This window comes from Phytophthora sojae, assembly GCF_000149755.1.
Source record: "Phytophthora sojae unplaced genomic scaffold PHYSOscaffold_2, whole genome shotgun sequence".
Lineage (NCBI taxonomy): Eukaryota > Oomycota > Peronosporomycetes > Peronosporales > Peronosporaceae > Phytophthora > Phytophthora sojae.
This window is the reverse complement of record NW_009258116.1, coordinates 1,238,486-1,256,545: the sequence shown is the minus strand read 5'-3', so window position 1 is coordinate 1,256,545 and position 18,060 is coordinate 1,238,486. Positions and strand designations below refer to the sequence as shown.

General features: G+C 57.8%; 7 protein-coding genes and 10 non-coding genes across 17 annotated transcripts; 2 read left to right on the top strand and 15 right to left on the bottom strand.

Annotated features, from left to right (window-relative positions):
* Window positions 1-1,262: 1,262 nt before the first annotated feature.
* Window positions 1,263-2,834, bottom strand: PHYSODRAFT_487824 (hypothetical protein; the record flags this gene model as incomplete). Its single annotated transcript, XM_009520146.1, has 2 exons — window positions 1,263-1,414; window positions 1,592-2,834. The coding sequence occupies 2 exons, from the start codon at window positions 2,832-2,834 to the stop codon at window positions 1,263-1,265; spliced, it is 1,395 nt and encodes a 464-aa protein (XP_009518441.1).
* Window positions 2,835-3,780: 946 nt separating this feature from the next.
* PHYSODRAFT_555831 (hypothetical protein) lies at window positions 3,781-5,388 on the bottom strand (the record flags this gene model as incomplete). The annotated part of the gene is made up of 2 exons (XM_009520145.1): window positions 3,781-4,032; window positions 4,135-5,388. The coding sequence occupies 2 exons, from the start codon at window positions 5,386-5,388 to the stop codon at window positions 3,781-3,783; spliced, it is 1,506 nt and encodes a 501-aa protein (XP_009518440.1).
* A 919-nt stretch (window positions 5,389-6,307) lies between these two features.
* On the bottom strand, window positions 6,308-8,086 carry PHYSODRAFT_483127 (hypothetical protein; the record flags this gene model as incomplete). Its single annotated transcript, XM_009520144.1, has 4 exons — window positions 6,308-6,996; window positions 7,045-7,201; window positions 7,295-7,830; window positions 7,906-8,086. 4 exons carry the CDS (start codon window positions 8,084-8,086, stop codon window positions 6,308-6,310), a joined length of 1,563 nt encoding a protein of 520 aa, XP_009518439.1.
* Window positions 8,087-8,671: 585 nt separating this feature from the next.
* Window positions 8,672-8,938, top strand: PHYSODRAFT_375196 (hypothetical protein; the record flags this gene model as incomplete). Its single annotated transcript, XM_009520143.1, has 1 exon — window positions 8,672-8,938. A coding segment is annotated over one exon (267 nt), but the record flags the coding sequence as incomplete, so codon positions are not given.
* Window positions 8,939-9,228: 290 nt separating this feature from the next.
* Window positions 9,229-9,987, bottom strand: PHYSODRAFT_253029 (necrosis inducing-like protein NPP1 type; the record flags this gene model as incomplete). The annotated part of the gene is made up of 1 exon (XM_009520142.1): window positions 9,229-9,987. One exon carries the CDS (start codon window positions 9,985-9,987, stop codon window positions 9,229-9,231), a length of 759 nt encoding a protein of 252 aa, XP_009518437.1.
* A 603-nt stretch (window positions 9,988-10,590) lies between these two features.
* PHYSODRAFT_459024 (hypothetical protein) lies at window positions 10,591-11,658 on the bottom strand (the record flags this gene model as incomplete). Its single annotated transcript, XM_009520141.1, has 1 exon — window positions 10,591-11,658. A coding segment is annotated over one exon (1,068 nt), but the record flags the coding sequence as incomplete, so codon positions are not given.
* A 479-nt stretch (window positions 11,659-12,137) lies between these two features.
* Window positions 12,138-12,210, bottom strand: PHYSODRAFT_t352. The gene has a single exon. It is a non-coding gene; the product is annotated as a tRNA-Val (tRNA).
* Window positions 12,211-12,481: 271 nt separating this feature from the next.
* On the top strand, window positions 12,482-17,524 carry PHYSODRAFT_324390 (hypothetical protein; the record flags this gene model as incomplete). The annotated part of the gene is made up of 9 exons (XM_009520140.1): window positions 12,482-12,702; window positions 13,045-13,296; window positions 13,639-13,890; window positions 14,233-14,484; window positions 14,827-15,078; window positions 15,421-15,672; window positions 16,015-16,266; window positions 16,609-16,860; window positions 17,203-17,524. The coding sequence occupies 9 exons, from the start codon at window positions 12,482-12,484 to the stop codon at window positions 17,522-17,524; spliced, it is 2,307 nt and encodes a 768-aa protein (XP_009518435.1).
* Window positions 12,732-12,804, bottom strand: PHYSODRAFT_t351. The gene has a single exon. It is a non-coding gene; the product is annotated as a tRNA-Val (tRNA).
* On the bottom strand, window positions 13,326-13,398 carry PHYSODRAFT_t350. The gene has a single exon. It is a non-coding gene; the product is annotated as a tRNA-Val (tRNA).
* PHYSODRAFT_t349 lies at window positions 13,920-13,992 on the bottom strand. Its single transcript has one exon. It is a non-coding gene; the product is annotated as a tRNA-Val (tRNA).
* On the bottom strand, window positions 14,514-14,586 carry PHYSODRAFT_t348. The gene has a single exon. It is a non-coding gene; the product is annotated as a tRNA-Val (tRNA).
* On the bottom strand, window positions 15,108-15,180 carry PHYSODRAFT_t347. The gene has a single exon. It is a non-coding gene; the product is annotated as a tRNA-Val (tRNA).
* Window positions 15,702-15,774, bottom strand: PHYSODRAFT_t346. Its single transcript has one exon. It is a non-coding gene; the product is annotated as a tRNA-Val (tRNA).
* PHYSODRAFT_t345 lies at window positions 16,296-16,368 on the bottom strand. The gene has a single exon. It is a non-coding gene; the product is annotated as a tRNA-Val (tRNA).
* PHYSODRAFT_t344 lies at window positions 16,890-16,962 on the bottom strand. The gene has a single exon. It is a non-coding gene; the product is annotated as a tRNA-Val (tRNA).
* On the bottom strand, window positions 17,484-17,556 carry PHYSODRAFT_t343. Its single transcript has one exon. It is a non-coding gene; the product is annotated as a tRNA-Val (tRNA).
* Window positions 17,557-18,060: the final 504 nt, after the last annotated feature.

The window sequence follows — 18,060 nt, the reverse complement described above, 5'->3', positions numbered from 1 at the left end:
CCGTGTTTCTTCTTTCGCGATCGTCGCTTGCGCAGAAAGCGACTCGTTATGACCACGGAGCAAAGGGCCTTCGCGCTGATCGAGCTCATTGTCCCTGCGATGGTTTAAATCGGGTTATGTTCTGGCTCGAATCGATTTGCACTATCAATACACCGTTGGAGATCTTTGCAACTATTGCAAGATTAGATGTCTCGTCGTTGTAGCTACCAGCTTGCAATTCGACTTTCACTTTACCTATCACTTTTGCAATTTGCACTACCGTTGGAGATGCTCTTATAACTCGTCTTCGCGGTGTCACAAATCGTTGTGCATTGCGGATAAATCGTTGCTCAAAGCACGAATTAGCTGTCATGGCCACAAGTTGCATCGTCAAATTGCTGGTGTAAGCCAAAGAAACGCCTCGCGGGTGGGGAGATTGAATTGTGTTGGCCGCTGTGTCCAAGAAACGCTTTAGTACTTGACGCTTCTAGACTAGAGATATTTCCATAGTACGGTTCATAGCGCAGGACTTCCCTGTTGCTGCATACAAACGCTGCTTTGAAAAGCTAGCTAGCACGCAACTTGCAGTTTAGCGAGTTGCGAAAACGAATGGCGGATGGTTCAACCGCCATTCGTTGTTTCCATCGATAGCTCGTTGCGCTTTCTGGTAATTCGTCCTTCAAATCACTGAACGATGATCCCGCGGTAAGTCGTCCTCTAAATCGTCAAAATATAAGTCGTCTCCGCCAAAATGCATGAAACGCACAATACCCTCCCTAGTACTTTGCAGCACCCAGATACTTCTCGTCCCTTCAACTTTTCTAAGGCGTTCCGGCCGCTCGTCCTTATTCGACGTGCTTGTCCTACTTAACGTGGCGCTGGTCTCGCCGTTGCCTGTGCAGCGAAGCAGCTCGCCGCCAAACACGTCGCTTAGCACTTTCGGTAGAGTGTACTTGACGTACCGCCACCGGAGGACGGAGGTCACCGCTTGCAGCGACACCCAGCTCGTTCCCGCGAAGCACACGATGTCCTCATTGTCCGCAGTGAACAGGAACACAGTCTCAAAGAGCCGAAGGATCAAGCAGAAGTGCGCTTGGAGGTGACGGATCCATTCTCGCCGTTGATACGAACTAATATCCGATACCGAAACGGTTATGCGTAACCGTGGTGCATCATGAAGCACTCCAAGACGTTTCGCGCGGAGGCGCACCCGTTAAGTAACGGGTGGGGTGCTTCAAGATGCACCCGTTAAACACCTTGCGTAATGTATTCCTCAAACGTATCTAAATACTGCGGTGTGTTCTGCCGTGCATGGTTCCGCAAACTCGTCGACGGATGGCTCGTGAGCCTGCGTCAGTGGAGATCGTGACAAACACGGCCGCCACAACGACAACCCCAACGAAAGTCGACGACGACATTCCAGAGCTCTTTGCCACTGGACTGGGCGCGCTTTGTCGAAGTTTCACCGCCATGAGAGCCGCGTGGCGGTCATCAACCGCAACTTCATCACCCGCCTCCTCGTTCAACTCCTCCTCAACATTCTCCTCGTCCTCATCTCCTTCTGCCTCGGGGTCCCCTTCTTCTTCTCCTTCCGGGTTCAGCTTCCAGCCACCGCCAACGGTCTCCTCCACTTCTGTCGGATCCTCATACGGAACCCAGTGCAGCTGACCGCAAGAGTTCGTGTCGTTCATCCAGCCTTCAAGTGAGACGTTGGCGAACTCGAGGAAGCTCTCGAACGACCGCACCGTACCGAAGCCGTACTTCTCAAGCTCGAAAGTATCAACTGGCCCCTTGAACGGGATCCCGAGGCGAAGACGCACACGGTTCTCGGCCATCTCCGTGTCTCGCTCCTTCTTCTCAGGATCGATGGGCGCCGCCCAGACGCTCTCCGGCTTTTTCGAGTAGTTATGGTACAGCACGTTGCCCAACCGACTCGGCGAGTACAAGTCGTAGCCGTACGTCCAGTAGTTGGCAGACCGCATGAACTCCTCGCCGTCCCAGAGCCACGGCGTGTGCGAGTCGATCAGCACCCTGCGCTCTGCGTGGCACTTGCTGAACGAGTAGCCACCGCCCCAGAGCGCGGCCATCTGCGGCTTCCACGAGTCCTTGATCAAACTGGCGCCGACAATGCGTGGCAGACCATTGCCACCCCGAATAGTGGTGCACAGGTGCGGGATCGAGTTGGTAATAGTGTTGTCGCCCTCCTCGTTGATCATGTAGGTGTGCGTGTGGTGCGGGTACATGGTCATGACCGCCATCTCGTTGTCGATCGACGCCCAGTCCGCCAGGATGTTCTCGTCCCAGCGGTTCGTGAAGACGCTGTGGCCGTCCACTTGCAGACAAAACTCTTGGTCCCCCACCAACTTCTGCTGCAGGTGACGAGCCGTCGTGCATCCAGCCGACTCGGCCGCGTCGCGAGTGTCCACGGTGATCTGAGCCTTGTACCGACACTCTTGGTCTTCAGGCCACTCCTCCGCCGCCATTTTGCAGTACTCGTCGAGACAAGTTGGGTCTCCCTCGTAGATTTGCTCCAGGATGCCGAATTGGAGCCGTTCCGGGTGCGTTGCTCGCTTCAGCGCTGTGAACAGGGTCTTGCCACACCGATACCCGTCTCGAAAGACCGACGAGCCCACGAACATGTCGAAGGAGTCGGGGATTTGAGCTGGTGGCGGTCGCAAGTCGCTTTCCGACGGATCCAGCGGAATGTGCTGCACAGTCGGGTTCAGCTTGGCCGACTTGGCCCAGTTGTCCCATTCGACCGTTGACTCGCTGGCTTCCCCTTCGCCTTCGACTTGGCTCTTGGCATCGCGTGCAAGTGCGAGGAGTAGTGCAGTGAAAGTCACGAGTCGCAGCATGATCTTGGAAATCGAGTCGGTGGCGCAAATTGAAGACTGAGAGGCCTCCGGTCGCGAGGTGCTTATGCGGATGGATCCCTTTCGCCTTTCACGACTGCTCGGGTGGGTCGCGTACGTCAGACGCGTTCATGTTTCGGTTTTAATTTGAAACGGTGGAAAAACGCTGGAGAAGTCCGGAAATGAGCCCTTTTGGCTGGAAGCACGTGAACAGCGTGCAATGGTGTGCACCCATGCATAAGGCCTTGCGTGATTTTATAGAAATTAGGACACGGTGGCGAGAAATATTTCCGGCTTTGATAGAAAAATGAGATCCACGTGTTGGGAGTTTTCTACGCCTTGAAACTCATAATATTTGTTATGAATATGTTCCTGGCCAACGTCGAGAATAAACGCGTTAAGCCCGCTATGGGAAAGTTAAGGCCACCACGCGGATTGCAGCGGTGAGGATCGTCATCATCATCAGGTACTGCAGATATTTTTCCAATAGACACTGGTACTTAGCTTACTCAGTTTTGTAAGAGGAAAAAAGAAGATTGCTGTGTATTGATCGCTCTTCGTTTGCAGGCTCGGCTTCATCGAGCCTTTTTTTTATTATTGGAGCCGAACAGTTCCGAATCTACCTACGAACTCCCTGTAGCCAGCCACAATGTATTTCTCCGAAGGCTTGTCGACAACCCTCTTCATGCCCTCAGAGATCTTTTCGGGAGTATATCTTCAGCCGTACCACGTCGAGCCGCTTCGTCGTAGATCCCTACGTTCCTCACCCATTGTTTCTCCACATCCATCAGTATATTTCCGCTTTGGGCCAACTCGGTCAGACACGTAAACATCGACACCGAGTTCATCTCGAACCCCACAACGAAAATAACTTATTAGCGATGTACAGAAGAGGTAAGAAATACTGTGTACTTGCAACATATTGAATTACCACCACGCTTCTGAGTTTCTAGTCGTGACTGAGGTGGTGGGCTCTCGATACGCAGCTTCGTCGGATGGCGCGAGACTTGCTGTCGTTCGAGAGCGTCACGAAGAGAGCGACCAGAACGACGCCAAGCAGTCCCCAGGCTGACATATTGGACGAGCCTGGCTTGGGAGACTGGATCGAGCCCTTCCTCAGCTGTACCACGTCGCCAATCCCAGCACCGTTCTTCTCGTGAGCACTGAGTGCCCGTTGCCTGAACACGTCCTCAGCTTCGTCCTCGAACATCTCGCGTGCCACGTGCTTGGCCAGCCGTGGACTCTCGTTGTAGTCGTCCCATTGCGACGGAACGTGCTGCTGCGGAGTTGGGTACCGGTCAACCGGAGCAGGGGCGTCTCCAGGACGCATCCTCCAGCCGCCGCCCACAATCACCTCCACTTCCGAGGCGTTAGCGTACGGCACCCAGTGCAGCTGTCCGCACGAGTTGGTCTCGTTCATCATGCCTTCGAAACTCATGTTGGCGAACCTCATGTACTGCTCGAAGGAGCGCGCAGTACCGAACTTGTACTTGTTGAGCTCGTAGCCGTCCACTGGGCCCTTGAAGTCGATTCCTACTCGAAGACGCACTCGGTTGTGGGTCATATCCATCTCCAGCGCCTTCTTGGCGGGATCGTACGGAGATTCCCAGAAGCTGGCGGGTTTCTTGGAGTAATTGTGGTACAAGACGTTGCCGATCCGACTGGGTGAGTACAGATCGTAGCCGTGCGTCCAATAGTCCGCCGAGCGCAGGAACTCCTCTCCGTCCCAAAGCCACGGAGTGTGGGAATCCACAGGCACATTCCGCTCTGCGTGGCACTTGCTGAAGGACAGACCCCCACCCCACAATGCGGACATTTGGGGGATCTTGGCGTTGCGCTTGATGCTGGCTCCGACGATCCGGGTCAAGCCATTGCCGCCCTTGATGGTGGTGCAGAGGTGGGGGATCCAATCCGGCGCGTTGTTGTCTCCGTTCTCCTTGATAAAGTCGTGCAGGTCGTGCGGATACACCGTGAGCACGGCCATCTCGTTGTCGATGCCCTTCCACTCGTCCAGCATGATCTCGTCCCAGCCGTTGGTGAAGATGCTGTGGCCGTCCACTTGGAGACAGAACTCCTCGTCCCCGATCATCTTCTGCTGCTGGTGGCGCGCGGTAGTGCAGCCCGATGCTTCACCCGCCGGTCGGGGGGTCACCTGGATCCGATCCTTGTAGCGGCACTCGGGGTAGTCCGGCCACTCGTCCAGAGCCATCTTGCAGTACTCGTCCACGCAGGTAGGGTCCCCCTCCACCAACTGCTCTAGGATGCCGAACCGGAGTCGCTCCGGGTAGACCGCGCGCTTCAGCGCAGTGAACAGCGTCTTGCCACAGCGGTGGCCGTCTCGGAAGACTGAAGATCCAATGTGGATCTCGAAGGACGTCGGGATCTTGGCCGGGGGAGGGCGCAGACTCTGGTCGTATGGATCCAACGGCACGTGCTGCACCGTCGGGTCCAACGTCAGGAACGTGGTGGTGCCCAGTACATTGATCACGGGGGCGTCGTCGCCGTAGGAGTTCACACCCAACAGCGCAACCAGCCCGAGAGACAGCAAGTTTTTCATCGTCGGGGAGCAACTGGCTACGTATGCGTGGGCGGTTGAAAGTCGGGGAATGACCGTGACCCTGCGTGGAAATCCTAGCGGCGCCTCCTCCAAAGGACAGGCGAACGGATATGAACGGACGCTGGCGATCGATCCTTCCTTCAAGCGGACCAGCGGGCGTTCTTTAGGGAACGGCCTTTGGTCCGTTCGACCGTAGAGCTCAGATGCTGGGGCTTTGGGTAGGGCTCCACATGTGACTTCGGGCGCGTGATACGTCCAGAATTTTTTCGCTGTTAGACGCGTGTTAGAGGAGTTCAGGCCAATAAATGCTACATGTACGCGCCTGTCCTGCTGCGTGCAACATGGACACAAAGACTTGTTGATCGTAGCCCGGCGACATATCGTAGAGTCTATCGAGAACGCATAGTAAGATCTTGTTAGTCTAGTTTTCATGGTATCTGGGCTTTCAGGTTCCGTAGAATCGGCAACATGTGGCTGCGGCTAAATCGATGGATTTCACCCCTGTTAGAAGAGTCAAATGCGCTTGACTACGCTTTGGATACGTCACCAAGCTTCTGTAGTTGACAGATTGCGTCCAGAAAGGTCCTAAGACGACTTAGTCCCGTGTTTGTGGTGCCATCGGACTGGCCAAGCTCTTATGGGGTTGTTCGAAGTTGGCGTCCTTCACCGAAGCCGAAACCTGTACCTGCAAATCTCACGACCGCGAAGGAGTAACAACATGGGAGACAGTAATTCACCCCTCGCTGGGCTCGAAGTCTTTGATTAGTGCCAAAAACTAAAACAAACAAACAAAAACCTATCTGGCAATGGAAGCAGCACCGAAGCAGAGCTTACTACTTCGGAAGTTTTTGTTACCAACGTAGCTTTACTCATGAAGTCATTATGTGCATTCGCATCTCCAATTCGTCGCCATAGAATTCTATTGGTTCGCTTCACTGATCGGATTCCACTCGGGGATGGAGGCCGTGGAAGCTGTTCCCTGCCAAGGGCCCAGAACTTCGTCCTTACTCCACGGGATCAACGGCTGAATCTGCGTTTGCGCTTTGCGAGGCGGAGAAGCGGCCGGATTCCTCCCCAACGAGCTGTGGTGAAGTTGCTGGTACCTTCTTTTCGTCGGACTGCTACGCTTCGTGCTTGAACCGATAAAGTTGAACTGGTTCGTGGCCATCGCTAGGAGTTGCGGGCTTAGAGGAGCTTGGGGCGCAGGGGCGACTTTGGCCTTCGGCGACCCCAGCCACTCCATGCTGCCCGCATCCACAGTCGCGACTACGTGAGCAAATACACGGCGCTTTTGCTTGTTCGAGGACGGACTGGGGCTTGAGTTGCTACTGCTAGTGGCGATGGGAGGCAACTCAACGCCTAGTTGCCGCTCAAGCATCTGTTTCACGGGGCTCGTGGCGTTTGATACCGAGCACGAATTCGGGTAGATCGCGGAGATCCGAACTTGATACAGACGAAGCTTTTCCAGCAGGAAGAGAAGCACTTCGTGTGCATCGGATGACGACAATTCGTCCAACGCTGGGCGTTGTGCTAAGACTCGTCGGCCGAATGCCTCCATAGTCGTCGTGCTTGGAGCCTGCTGAATCAAATCTTCGACGCGCTTATTGACTTCGACGGCGTGTGCTGGGTTCACTTCTGGTTCACCCAGGCCGTCACGCTTGCAGAGTCGTTGAGCTTCAGCTGCTTCGTCCAGTGAGCGGTAGAGGAATTGGATGACTTCGTCTTGCTGCGCCAAAATGAACTGACGCTCTCGCTGGAACACACGGAGCCACTCAAGCGCGCGCTGCAACTGCGCTTCAAGCTCAACGCGTTTCTGCATCTCCGCCTCAAGAGCTCCGTGTGTTGTTGATGCGTCCATGCTTTCGTCAGTCGTGGCGTCCTTAACCCCAGTACCTCCAGCACCAACGGGGCTACTAAGCTCAAGTTGAAGTGCTGTAGCGCCTTCGTCAGCCTTTGGATGCTGCAGCTTGGCCAGGATCTTTTGGTAGTAGCGGTTCTTCTTGGCCATCAACTGTTCGTTGGCTTCTAGCACCGTGTTCTTGGCTCGTAAGGTGGCCGCCTCCTTCTGTGCCGCGTCGAGTTTCTCCAAGAGACGCTCCGTCTCGCGACTCTGGAACGCTAGCTCCTGCGTGAAGTGCTCGTTCTCCAGCAACGTTCGCTGTGTCGTCGACACTACCTGGTCGTTCGTCCGCAGCATTAACTCCGCCTTGGCAGCCTGCATCCTCCCCATCAGCTCCTGCTTGGTGCGTGCCTGCTCCACTAGATTGCTCCGCTCTAGATCCTGCATTTGCGTCTGGAACGCTGCTCGCTGGGCGTCCAACTGCGTCTCGAGCGCGTGTGTGTGGGCCTCCAACTCGCGCTTAGCGACTGCGAACGCGTGCACCTGCCGCAGTTCCTCCTTCAGAGCCGCGGCTTCTTCCTGGGACCTCTCCTGCCCAATGACTCGATCACTCCTCTCCACCTCCAGTCGCTCTTGCGCCTCGGCCGCGACCTTCTCCGTCTCCGCCTGGGAGTCACTCAGCGCCCTCTCGAGCTCGGCAATGCGCGCCATGTGCTCGTCCGTCTTGTCGTGGAAGTAGTGGAACATCTCGCTCTGCTCGTGGGTCTGCTTGGCCAACGTCTGCTTGAGGAACGCCACCTCCTCCTTCAGCGAGCGGTTCGCGGCGTCCTGCGACGTCAGGTGCTCGTTCACCAGCATCATGTCGAACGCCAGCTTGGCGTCCGTGTGGCCGATGGCGTCCAGCACCGCTTGGGACAGGATCGAGTTCGTCAGCGGCGCCACGCCCCCATTATCCCCGGCTTCGCCTGCATTGACCGCACCCTTAGCAGTGGCCTCCATTCAGCTAGTTCGTGCTCCTCCTGTTCGTGGTGCCAATGCTAATAATGCTGTAGAGGGATGGAGGGGGTCATGGCGGACAAGTTCCCCCCCCCCCTCTATTCTTGGTCTCAGTCGGGACTTGGTCTGCGTCCTCAGTATTTGCCGAGACCTGGCAACGACGACCAGCAGCACTCACCTCGATGAAGAACCCGTGTGTCCCTAGGTGAACGGGGCGGGTCGGTGCCCTACCGACCGGTCGATCCGCCTTTCCGAGTGATTTCTGCGTTTCTGCGGGTGGGGCTCTACTGGATCGGGCGGGGGCTGTCCCTTCGGGATCTCTATATCTCTGCAACGGCTCGACCGAACCAGCGACTCGTGCGTGGCAACCGTTAGTTCATTCCGGAATCGGCCAAGGGCATCGCAAGCATGTCGACAACGTCCAAGCGGTCGGTCGCAGCTCTACTGCTGCTTGGGGGCTCTGTGGCTGCTGAGCTGAACGTCACGGTGCAACACGACGCCACGTACGCGATGGATCTGACGCGGGGACCGGTATGCTCGGGTGTGGGCGATCTACCGACTGGGGCTGCGTGTCCGCTCCAGGGCGACGTCGCCATCGCCGACTGCCACGACCGGTTAGCGACGTTTAACGGCACCGACTGCGTGGCTCGTGCGAACGCCGTGTGTGTCATCGATGCTGAATCCAAGTGGGGCTGCGTCTTCCCAGTTGATGGCGATGATGAAGAAGAAGAGGATTCGACCAGTACGGTGATCGTTTCAAGCGAGTTTGCGTCGGAGGAATCGCCCTGGGGGGACCTCCCGTGGAGAGCGCCACCACAAGTGATTTTGGAGGAGGATAGACCCAAGGACGAAGAGGTTTTGCAGAGAAGCGCTCTGCTGCAGGTTAAGTAAATTGAAACATGTACGATATTTTAGGTTGCACTCAGTCTTTGTATGGATTCATTTATTATAATTGTCTGTGTGTCTTCAAGCCTTTTTAAGGCTTAAAAGCTGTGCGGCACCGCTTAGCTGTGGCTGCAGGTAGTGCGTCTTACCTTTTGACCCGAGAATGGCCACGCGCTCTTGAGTTTCATCTCAAAGTTGACGTCACTGGTCGGCACCTTGGCATTCCCAAAGTCGGCCGAGTTGAGTGCCGTCCTCGCCGCAGTAGTAAGCTGTTCCCACATGATAAGAGGTTGAAAGTCGCCGCTGCCATCGGTTGTGGTCAGGTACGGATCTCCACACTCGACCGAGAGCTCGTGTGAAAGTTTGGGCGTCGTGCCATCCGAGATGCCGGAAGTTGCAGGCGCCTGTGTCGAGTACTCCCAGTCTGCAGTGGAGAGTGAAAGGCCCAGAATCTTTGGGGTGTTTGAATCGGGGTTATCAATCCACACGACGGCACTAGCCCAGTCGTGGCGGCGCGTGGGGTAGTCGTTCCAGAATCCTTTGGGGAAGTACCAGGCGTACAGGATGGCGAACCTGGTGTTGTACCAGGCAGCTCGGCCGTACACTTGCGAGCCCAGGGGAGCGTTGGTACAGTCCGTACTGCCTTTGCCTTCTTCACTGAGGCCGCTACTCGTGTCTCCAGCAGAGTTCACAGCAGGGAAGGAAACACAGGCCCCACTTCCGATAGACAGACGCGGTTTGAACTTGACGGCAGCTTTCTGGGCGGATGTCGAAGCGGTTGGCTGGGCGAAGGGAGCGACTTTGTTGAGGTCGATGGAGCTGGCAGCAGCAACTTGGAGAAGCGTGACAATGGCGACGAAGAGGCTGGAGAACTTCATCTTTCTGGACTTGAGCGGTTGGTGAGAAATTGAGAAGTGCACTAGGCTGAAAGGATCCAAGAGCTACGCTCGTCGCACCATTAGATATGGATACGCTTAAATACCTAAAGATTTTGGAGTGGCATTTCAAGATGACCTAGCTGTTCGCCAGGTCACAGGATTCGTAAATTTTTGCACGAATTAAGATGTGCATGATGAAAAACCCATTAGTTTAGTATCTCGAGCGTTTGGGACGCCACAAGAAGTAAGCGTAAATTACTCGCTGCTGTTGTGCTGCGTCTTGGGCAGACGGAGTCCACCCGAGAACGAGTTTTTCGAGACCGCCACGTACAAAACTGCAACGGCAATCACGAGGTAGATCGGCAGCGGTGAAGTCGGTAGTTCAGCGCCCACGCTGTTAGTCACACTTTGCCGGAGTCGCCCTTCAGTTTCTTGGCCACTTTGCTGCGTGCTCTCTTCGGCTCCAATACTTTGAGGTAGAGCTCCATAAAGCTTCCACCCTCCACCCACAATCTCCTCTACCTCTGTAGCGTTAGTGTACGGCACCCAGTGCCTCTGCTCGCACGATTCTTCATCTTTCTTGTCCTCCTCGAACGTCACACCGGAGAACTCCAAATACTGCTTGAACGACCGGACGTTGCCGAAGCTGTACTTGTCCAACTCAACGGTGCTGACCCGCCCCTCGAACGGCTGACCCATCAACACCTTAAACCGATTAATCCCCATCTCTTCCTCGCGGTCCTTAAGTTTTTGGTCCACTGGGATCCCTTCGAACCGCGCTGGAACGGAGGTATAGTTGTGGTAGACCACCGACCCAAGCTTACTGGGTGAGTACATGTCGTACCCATGCGTCCACAGCCTCGACGCGCGCAGGAACTCCTCGCCGTCAAAGACCCACAGCGTGTGTGAATCCACCGGCACCCTCTTCTCGGCGTGGCACTTGTTGTACGAGAAACCCGCGCCCCACAGAGCCTCGAGCTGCGGGATCTTGGACTTGCCGATCATACTGGCGCCGACGGTCCTCACCAGTCCATTCGCCCCCCTCGTGGTGGTGCACAAATGCGGCATGTCCAGGTTCTTGGTGGGCACGTTGTCGCCATTGTCCGCCACAAAGTTGTGGATGTGGTGGATGTACGTCGTCATGACGGCCATCTCGTTGCCGATACCCGTCCACTCTTGGAGCAAATTTTGGTCCCACCCATTCGTGAAGATGCTGTGGCCGTCCAGTTGCAGACAAAACTCCTCGTCGCGGATCAAATTCTGCTGCTGGTGTCTCGCTAGCGTCGGGCCCCTGGAATCGTACGCCGAGCGCTCGTCGACGCGAATTTGGCCCCGGTAGCGGCACTCGCCCCACTCTTTTTGAGCCAGGATACAATACTCGTCCACACATTTTTGGTCCGATGGGTACACTTGGTCCACCACCCCGAAGATGATATTCTGCGGGTTTGAGGCCCGCGTGAAGCCAGTGAAGATGGTCGTGGCACAGCGGTAGCCGTCTCGGAAGACCGAGAGCCCAACGAAGAGCTTGGCGTCGTCCGGCACGCGCGGCGGCGGCGGCCGCAGATGACGCAGCGCCGGGTCCAGCGGAATGTGCTGCACGCTCGGGTCCAGCTTCACGGAGCGGTTGGTGTCCACGATGCCCATGGTGGACTCGAAGCCGCTAGAGGCCATGGCGAGCGGCAGCAGCAAGAGCACAGCGACGAGGAAGAGCGGCGTGCGCATGATGACGCGCGTGAGGCAGCTATTTTGGGGGCACTCTTTTTTTGTTTGGCTTTTCTATTGGATACAAATTGGTCACAGAAGTGAATGTAGCTCTAATGTTACTTGAGCGGCTTCCATCGACAAGCGACAGACAACGACTTACAAAGCCGGCACGCTGAATAGTATCCTCCTATATTAAGCTTCCGCCGATATTAAAACCCGGCAGAGTTTTGGTTGGACGAAAAAAAAATCAGTTGCACAAAACTCAGAAAATATCCATGTCCAAAGTGTCGGCCAAGATAACATTCAAGGCAATGGACCGATCCAGCGGTCCGATCGGTGGATGAAGGCATGCAGACGCGAACGGGGGCGCCGGAGAGCCGCGCAGGCGGCCGGGAGCGCTGGAATCGGCGCGGTAGCGTGCGTGGAGGCAAAAGGAGCAAAGAAGATATCAGAGGAGGGGATCGAACCCTCGATCTCGAGCGTGTGAAGCTCGCGTCCTAACCACTAGACGACACTGACACGTTCGACTACTCACAACACAAAAACAACACAAAAGTCACCCTACACGCTCCTACACACAACACACAAGCACACGCGCTTGCGCTTGCGCCACGCCTACACATACTCCTCGCTCGCCAAACCGCCCTGCCGCACCCGCGCATTCGACCGCATCGACTACCAAAGCATCACCCCTGACCGCCGCCGGGCTACGCCGCCGCCTCGTGTCCTGGTGTCCTGTGAGCTCGGTTTGACCTGCAGGACACCGAGGACGCTGTGGTGGCTTGTGCGCATGGCCGACAACGCACCGGACGCCCACTTGCGAGAACTACGAAGACAGCCGCAACCGGGCTCGAAGCCCAGCCAGGCGGGCCTCCAAAGTGTCGGCCAAGATAACATTCAAGGCAATGGACCGATCCAGCGGTCCGATCGGTGGATGAAGGCATGCAGACGCGAACGGGGGCGACGGAGAGCCGCGCAGGCGGCCGGGAGCGCTGGAATCGGCGCGGTAGCGTGCGTGGAGGCAAAAGGAGTAAAGAAGATATCAGAGGAGGGGATCGAACCCTCGATCTCGAGCGTGTGAAGCTCGCGTCCTAACCACTAGACGACACTGACACGTTCGACTACTCACAACACAAAAACAACACAAAATTCACCCTACACGCTCCTACACACAACACACAAGCACACACGCTTGCGCTTGCGCCACGCCAACACATACTCCTCGCTCGCCAAACCGCCCTGCCGCACCCGCGCATTCGACCGCATCGACTACCAAAGCATCACCCCTGACCGCCGCCGGGCTACGCCGCCGCCTCGTGTCCTGGTGTCCTGTGAGCTCGGTTTGACCTGCAGGACACCGAGGACGCTGTGGTGGCTTGTGCGCATGGCCGACAACGCACCGGACGCCCACTTGCGAGAACCACGAAGACAGCCGCAACCGGGCTCGAAGCCCAGCCAGGCGGGCCTCCAAAGTGTCGGCCAAGATAACATTCAAGGCAATGGACCGATCCAGCGGTCCGATCGGTGGATGAAGGCATGCAGACGCGAACGGGGGCGACGGAGAGCCGCGCAGGCGGCCGGGAGCGCTGGAATCGGCGCGGTAGCGTGCGTGGAGGCAAAAGGAGCAAAGAAGATATCAGAGGAGGGGATCGAACCCTCGATCTCGAGCGTGTGAAGCTCGCGTCCTAACCACTAGACGACACTGACACGTTCGACTACTCACAACACAAAAACAACACAAAATTCACCCTACACGCTCCTACACACAACACACAAGCACACACGCTTGCGCTTGCGCCACGCCTACACATACTCCTCGCTCGCCAAACCGCCCTGCCGCACCCGCGCATTCGACCGCATCGACTACCAAAGCATCACCCCTGACCGCCGCCGGGCTACGCCGCCGCCTCGTGTCCTGGTGTCCTGTGAGCTCGGTTTGACCTGCAGGACACCGAGGACGCTGTGGTGGCTTGTGCGCATGGCCGACAACGCACCGGACGCCCACTTGCGAGAACCACGAAGACAGCCGCAACCGGGCTCGAAGCCCAGCCAGGCGGGCCTCCAAAGTGTCGGCCAAGATAACATTCAAGGCAATGGACCGATCCAGCGGTCCGATCGGTGGATGAAGGCATGCAGACGCGAACGGGGGCGACGGAGAGCCGCGCAGGCGGCCGGGAGCGCTGGAATCGGCGCGGTAGCGTGCGTGGAGGCAAAAGGAGCAAAGAAGATATCAGAGGAGGGGAGCGAACCCTCGATCTCGAGCGTGTGAAGCTCGCGTCCTAACCACTAGACGACACTGACACGTTCGACTACTCACAACACAAAAACAACACAAAATTCACCCTACACGCTCCTACACACAACACACAAGCACACACGCTTGCGCTTGCGCCACGCCAACACATACTCCTCGCTCGCCAAACCGCCCTGCCGCACCCGCGCATTCGACCGCATCGACTACCAAAGCATCACCCCTGACCGCCGCCGGGCTACGCCGCCGCCTCGTGTCCTGGTGTCCTGTGAGCTCGGTTTGACCTGCAGGACACCGAGGACGCTGTGGTGGCTTGTGCGCATGGCCGACAACGCACCGGACGCCCACTTGCGAGAACCACGAAGACAGCCGCAACCGGGCTCGAAGCCCAGCCAGGCGGGCCTCCAAAGTGTCGGCCAAGATAACATTCAAGGCAATGGACCGATCCAGCGGTCCGATCGGTGGATGAAGGCATGCAGACGCGAACGGGGGCGACGGAGAGCCGCGCAGGCGGCCGGGAGCGCTGGAATCGGCGCGGTAGCGTGCGTGGAGGCAAAAGGAGCAAAGAAGATATCAGAGGAGGGGATCGAACCCTCGATCTCGAGCGTGTGAAGCTCGCGTCCTAACCACTAGACGACACTGACACGTTCGACTACTCACAACACAAAAACAACACAAAATTCACCCTACACGCTCCTACACACAACACACAAGCACACACGCTTGCGCTTGCGCCACGCCAACACATACTCCTCGCTCGCCAAACCGCCCTGCCGCACCCGCGCATTCGACCGCATCGACTACCAAAGCATCACCCCTGACCGCCGCCGGGCTACGCCGCCGCCTCGTGTCCTGGTGTCCTGTGAGCTCGGTTTGACCTGCAGGACACCGAGGACGCTGTGGTGGCTTGTGCGCATGGCCGACAACGCACCGGACGCCCACTTGCGAGAACCACGAAGACAGCCGCAACCGGGCTCGAAGCCCAGCCAGGCGGGCCTCCAAAGTGTCGGCCAAGATAACATTCAAGGCAATGGACCGATCCAGCGGTCCGATCGGTGGATGAAGGCATGCAGACGCGAACGGGGGCGACGGAGAGCCGCGCAGGCGGCCGGGAGCGCTGGAATCGGCGCGGTAGCGTGCGTGGAGGCAAAAGGAGCAAAGAAGATATCAGAGGAGGGGATCGAACCCTCGATCTCGAGCGTGTGAAGCTCGCGTCCTAACCACTAGACGACACTGACACGTTCGACTACTCACAACACAAAAACAACACAAAATTCACCCTACACGCTCCTACACACAACACACAAGCACACACGCTTGCGCTTGCGCCACGCCTACACATACTCCTCGCTCGCCAAACCGCCCTGCCGCACCCGCGCATTCGACCGCATCGACTACCAAAGCATCACCCCTGACCGCCGCCGGGCTACGCCGCCGCCTCGTGTCCTGGTGTCCTGTGAGCTCGGTTTGACCTGCAGGACACCGAGGACGCTGTGGTGGCTTGTGCGCATGGCCGACAACGCACCGGACGCCCACTTGCGAGAACCACGAAGACAGCCGCAACCGGGCTCGAAGCCCAGCCAGGCGGGCCTCCAAAGTGTCGGCCAAGATAACATTCAAGGCAATGGACCGATCCAGCGGTCCGATCGGTGGATGAAGGCATGCAGACGCGAACGGGGGCGACGGAGAGCCGCGCAGGCGGCCGGGAGCGCTGGAATCGGCGCGGTAGCGTGCGTGGAGGCAAAAGGAGCAAAGAAGATATCAGAGGAGGGGATCGAACCCTCGATCTCGAGCGTGTGAAGCTCGCGTCCTAACCACTAGACGACACTGACACGTTCGACTACTCACAACACAAAAACAACACAAAATTCACCCTACACGCTCCTACACACAACACACAAGCACACACGCTTGCGCTTGCGCCACGCCTACACATACTCCTCGCTCGCCAAACCGCCCTGCCGCACCCGCGCATTCGACCGCATCGACTACCAAAGCATCACCCCTGACCGCCGCCGGGCTACGCCGCCGCCTCGTGTCCTGGTGTCCTGTGAGCTCGGTTTGACCTGCAGGACACCGAGGACGCTGTGGTGGCTTGTGCGCACGGCCGACAACGCACCGGACGCCCACTTGCGAGAACCACGAAGACAGCCGCAACCGGGCTCGAAGCCCAGCCAGGCGGGCCTCCAAAGTGTCGGCCAAGATAACATTCAAGGCAATGGACCGATCCAGCGGTCCGATCGGTGGATGAAGGCATGCAGACGCGAACGGGGGCGACGGAGAGCCGCGCAGGCGGCCGGGAGCGCTGGAATCGGCGCGGTAGCGTGCGTGGAGGCAAAAGGAGCAAAGAAGATATCAGAGGAGGGGATCGAACCCTCGATCTCGAGCGTGTGAAGCTCGCGTCCTAACCACTAGACGACACTGACACGTTCGACTACTCACAACACAAAAACAACACAAAATTCACCCTACACGCTCCTACACACAACACACAAGCACACACGCTTGCGCTTGCGCCACGCCTACACATACTCCTCGCTCGCCAAACCGCCCTGCCGCACCCGCGCATTCGACCGCATCGACTACCAAAGCATCACCCCTGACCACCGCCGGGCTACGCCGCCGCCTCGTGTCCTGGTGTCCTGTGAGCTCGGTTTGACCTGCAGGACACCGAGGACGCTGTGGTGGCTTGTGCGCACGGCCGACAACGCACCGGACGCCCACTTGCGAGAACCACGAAGACAGCCGCAACCGGGCTCGAAGCCCAGCCAGGCGGGCCTCCAAAGTGTCGGCCAAGATAACATTCAAGGCAATGGACCGATCCAGCGGTCCGATCGGTGGATGAAGGCATGCAGACGCGAACGGGGGCGACGGAGAGCCGCGCAGGCGGCCGGGAGCGCTGGAATCGGCGCGGTAGCGTGCGTGGAGGCAAAAGGAGCAAAGAAGATATCAGAGGAGGGGAGCGAACCCTCGATCTCGAGCGTGTGAAGCTCGCGTCCTAACCACTAGACGACACTGACACGTTCGACTACTCACAACACAAAAACAACACAAAATTCACCCTACACGCTCCTACACACAACACACAAGCACACACGCTTGCGCTTGCGCCACGCCTACACATACTCCTCACTCGCCAAACCGCCCTGCCGCACCCGCGCATTCGACCGCATCGACTACCAAAGCATCACCCCTGACCGCCGCCGGGCTACGCCGCCGCCTCGTGTCCTGGTGTCCTGTGAGCTCGGTTTGACCTGCAGGACACCGAGGACGCTGTGGTGGCTTGTGCGCATGACCGACAACGCACCGGACGCCCACTTGCGAGAACCACGAAGACAGCCGCAACCGGGCTCGAAGCCCAGCCAGGCGGGCCTCCAAAGTGTCGGCCAAGATAACATTCAAGGCAATGGACCGATCCAGCGGTCCGATCGGTGGATGAAGGCATGCAGACGCGAACGGGGGCGACGGAGAGCCGCGCAGGCGGCCGGGAGCGCTGGAATCGGCGCGGTAGCGTGCGTGGAGGCAAAAGGAGCAAAGAAGATATCAGAGGAGGGGATCGAACCCTCGATCTCGAGCGTGTGAAGCTCGCGTCCTAACCACTAGACGACACTGACACGTTCGACTACTCACAACACAAAAACAACACAAAATTCACCCTACACGCTCCTACACACAACACACAAGCACACACGCTTGCGCTTGCGCCACGCCTACACATACTCCTCGCTCGCCAAACCGCCCTGCCGCACCCGCGCATTCGACCGCATCGACTACCAAAGCATCACCCCTGACCGCCGCCGGGCTACGCCGCCGCCTCGTGTCCTGGTGTCCTGTGAGCTCGGTTTGACCTGCAGGACACCGAGGACGCTGTGGTGGCTTGTGCGCATGACCGACAACGCACCGGACGCCCACTTGCGAGAACCACGAAGACAGCCGCAACCGGGCTCGAAGCCCAGCCAGGCGGGCCTCCAAAGTGTCGGCCAAGATAACATTCAAGGCAATGGACCGATCCAGCGGTCCGATCGGTGGATGAAGGCATGCAGACGCGAACGGGGGCGACGGAGAGCCGCGCAGGCGGCCGGGAGCGCTGGAATCGGCGCGGTAGCGTGCGTGGAGGC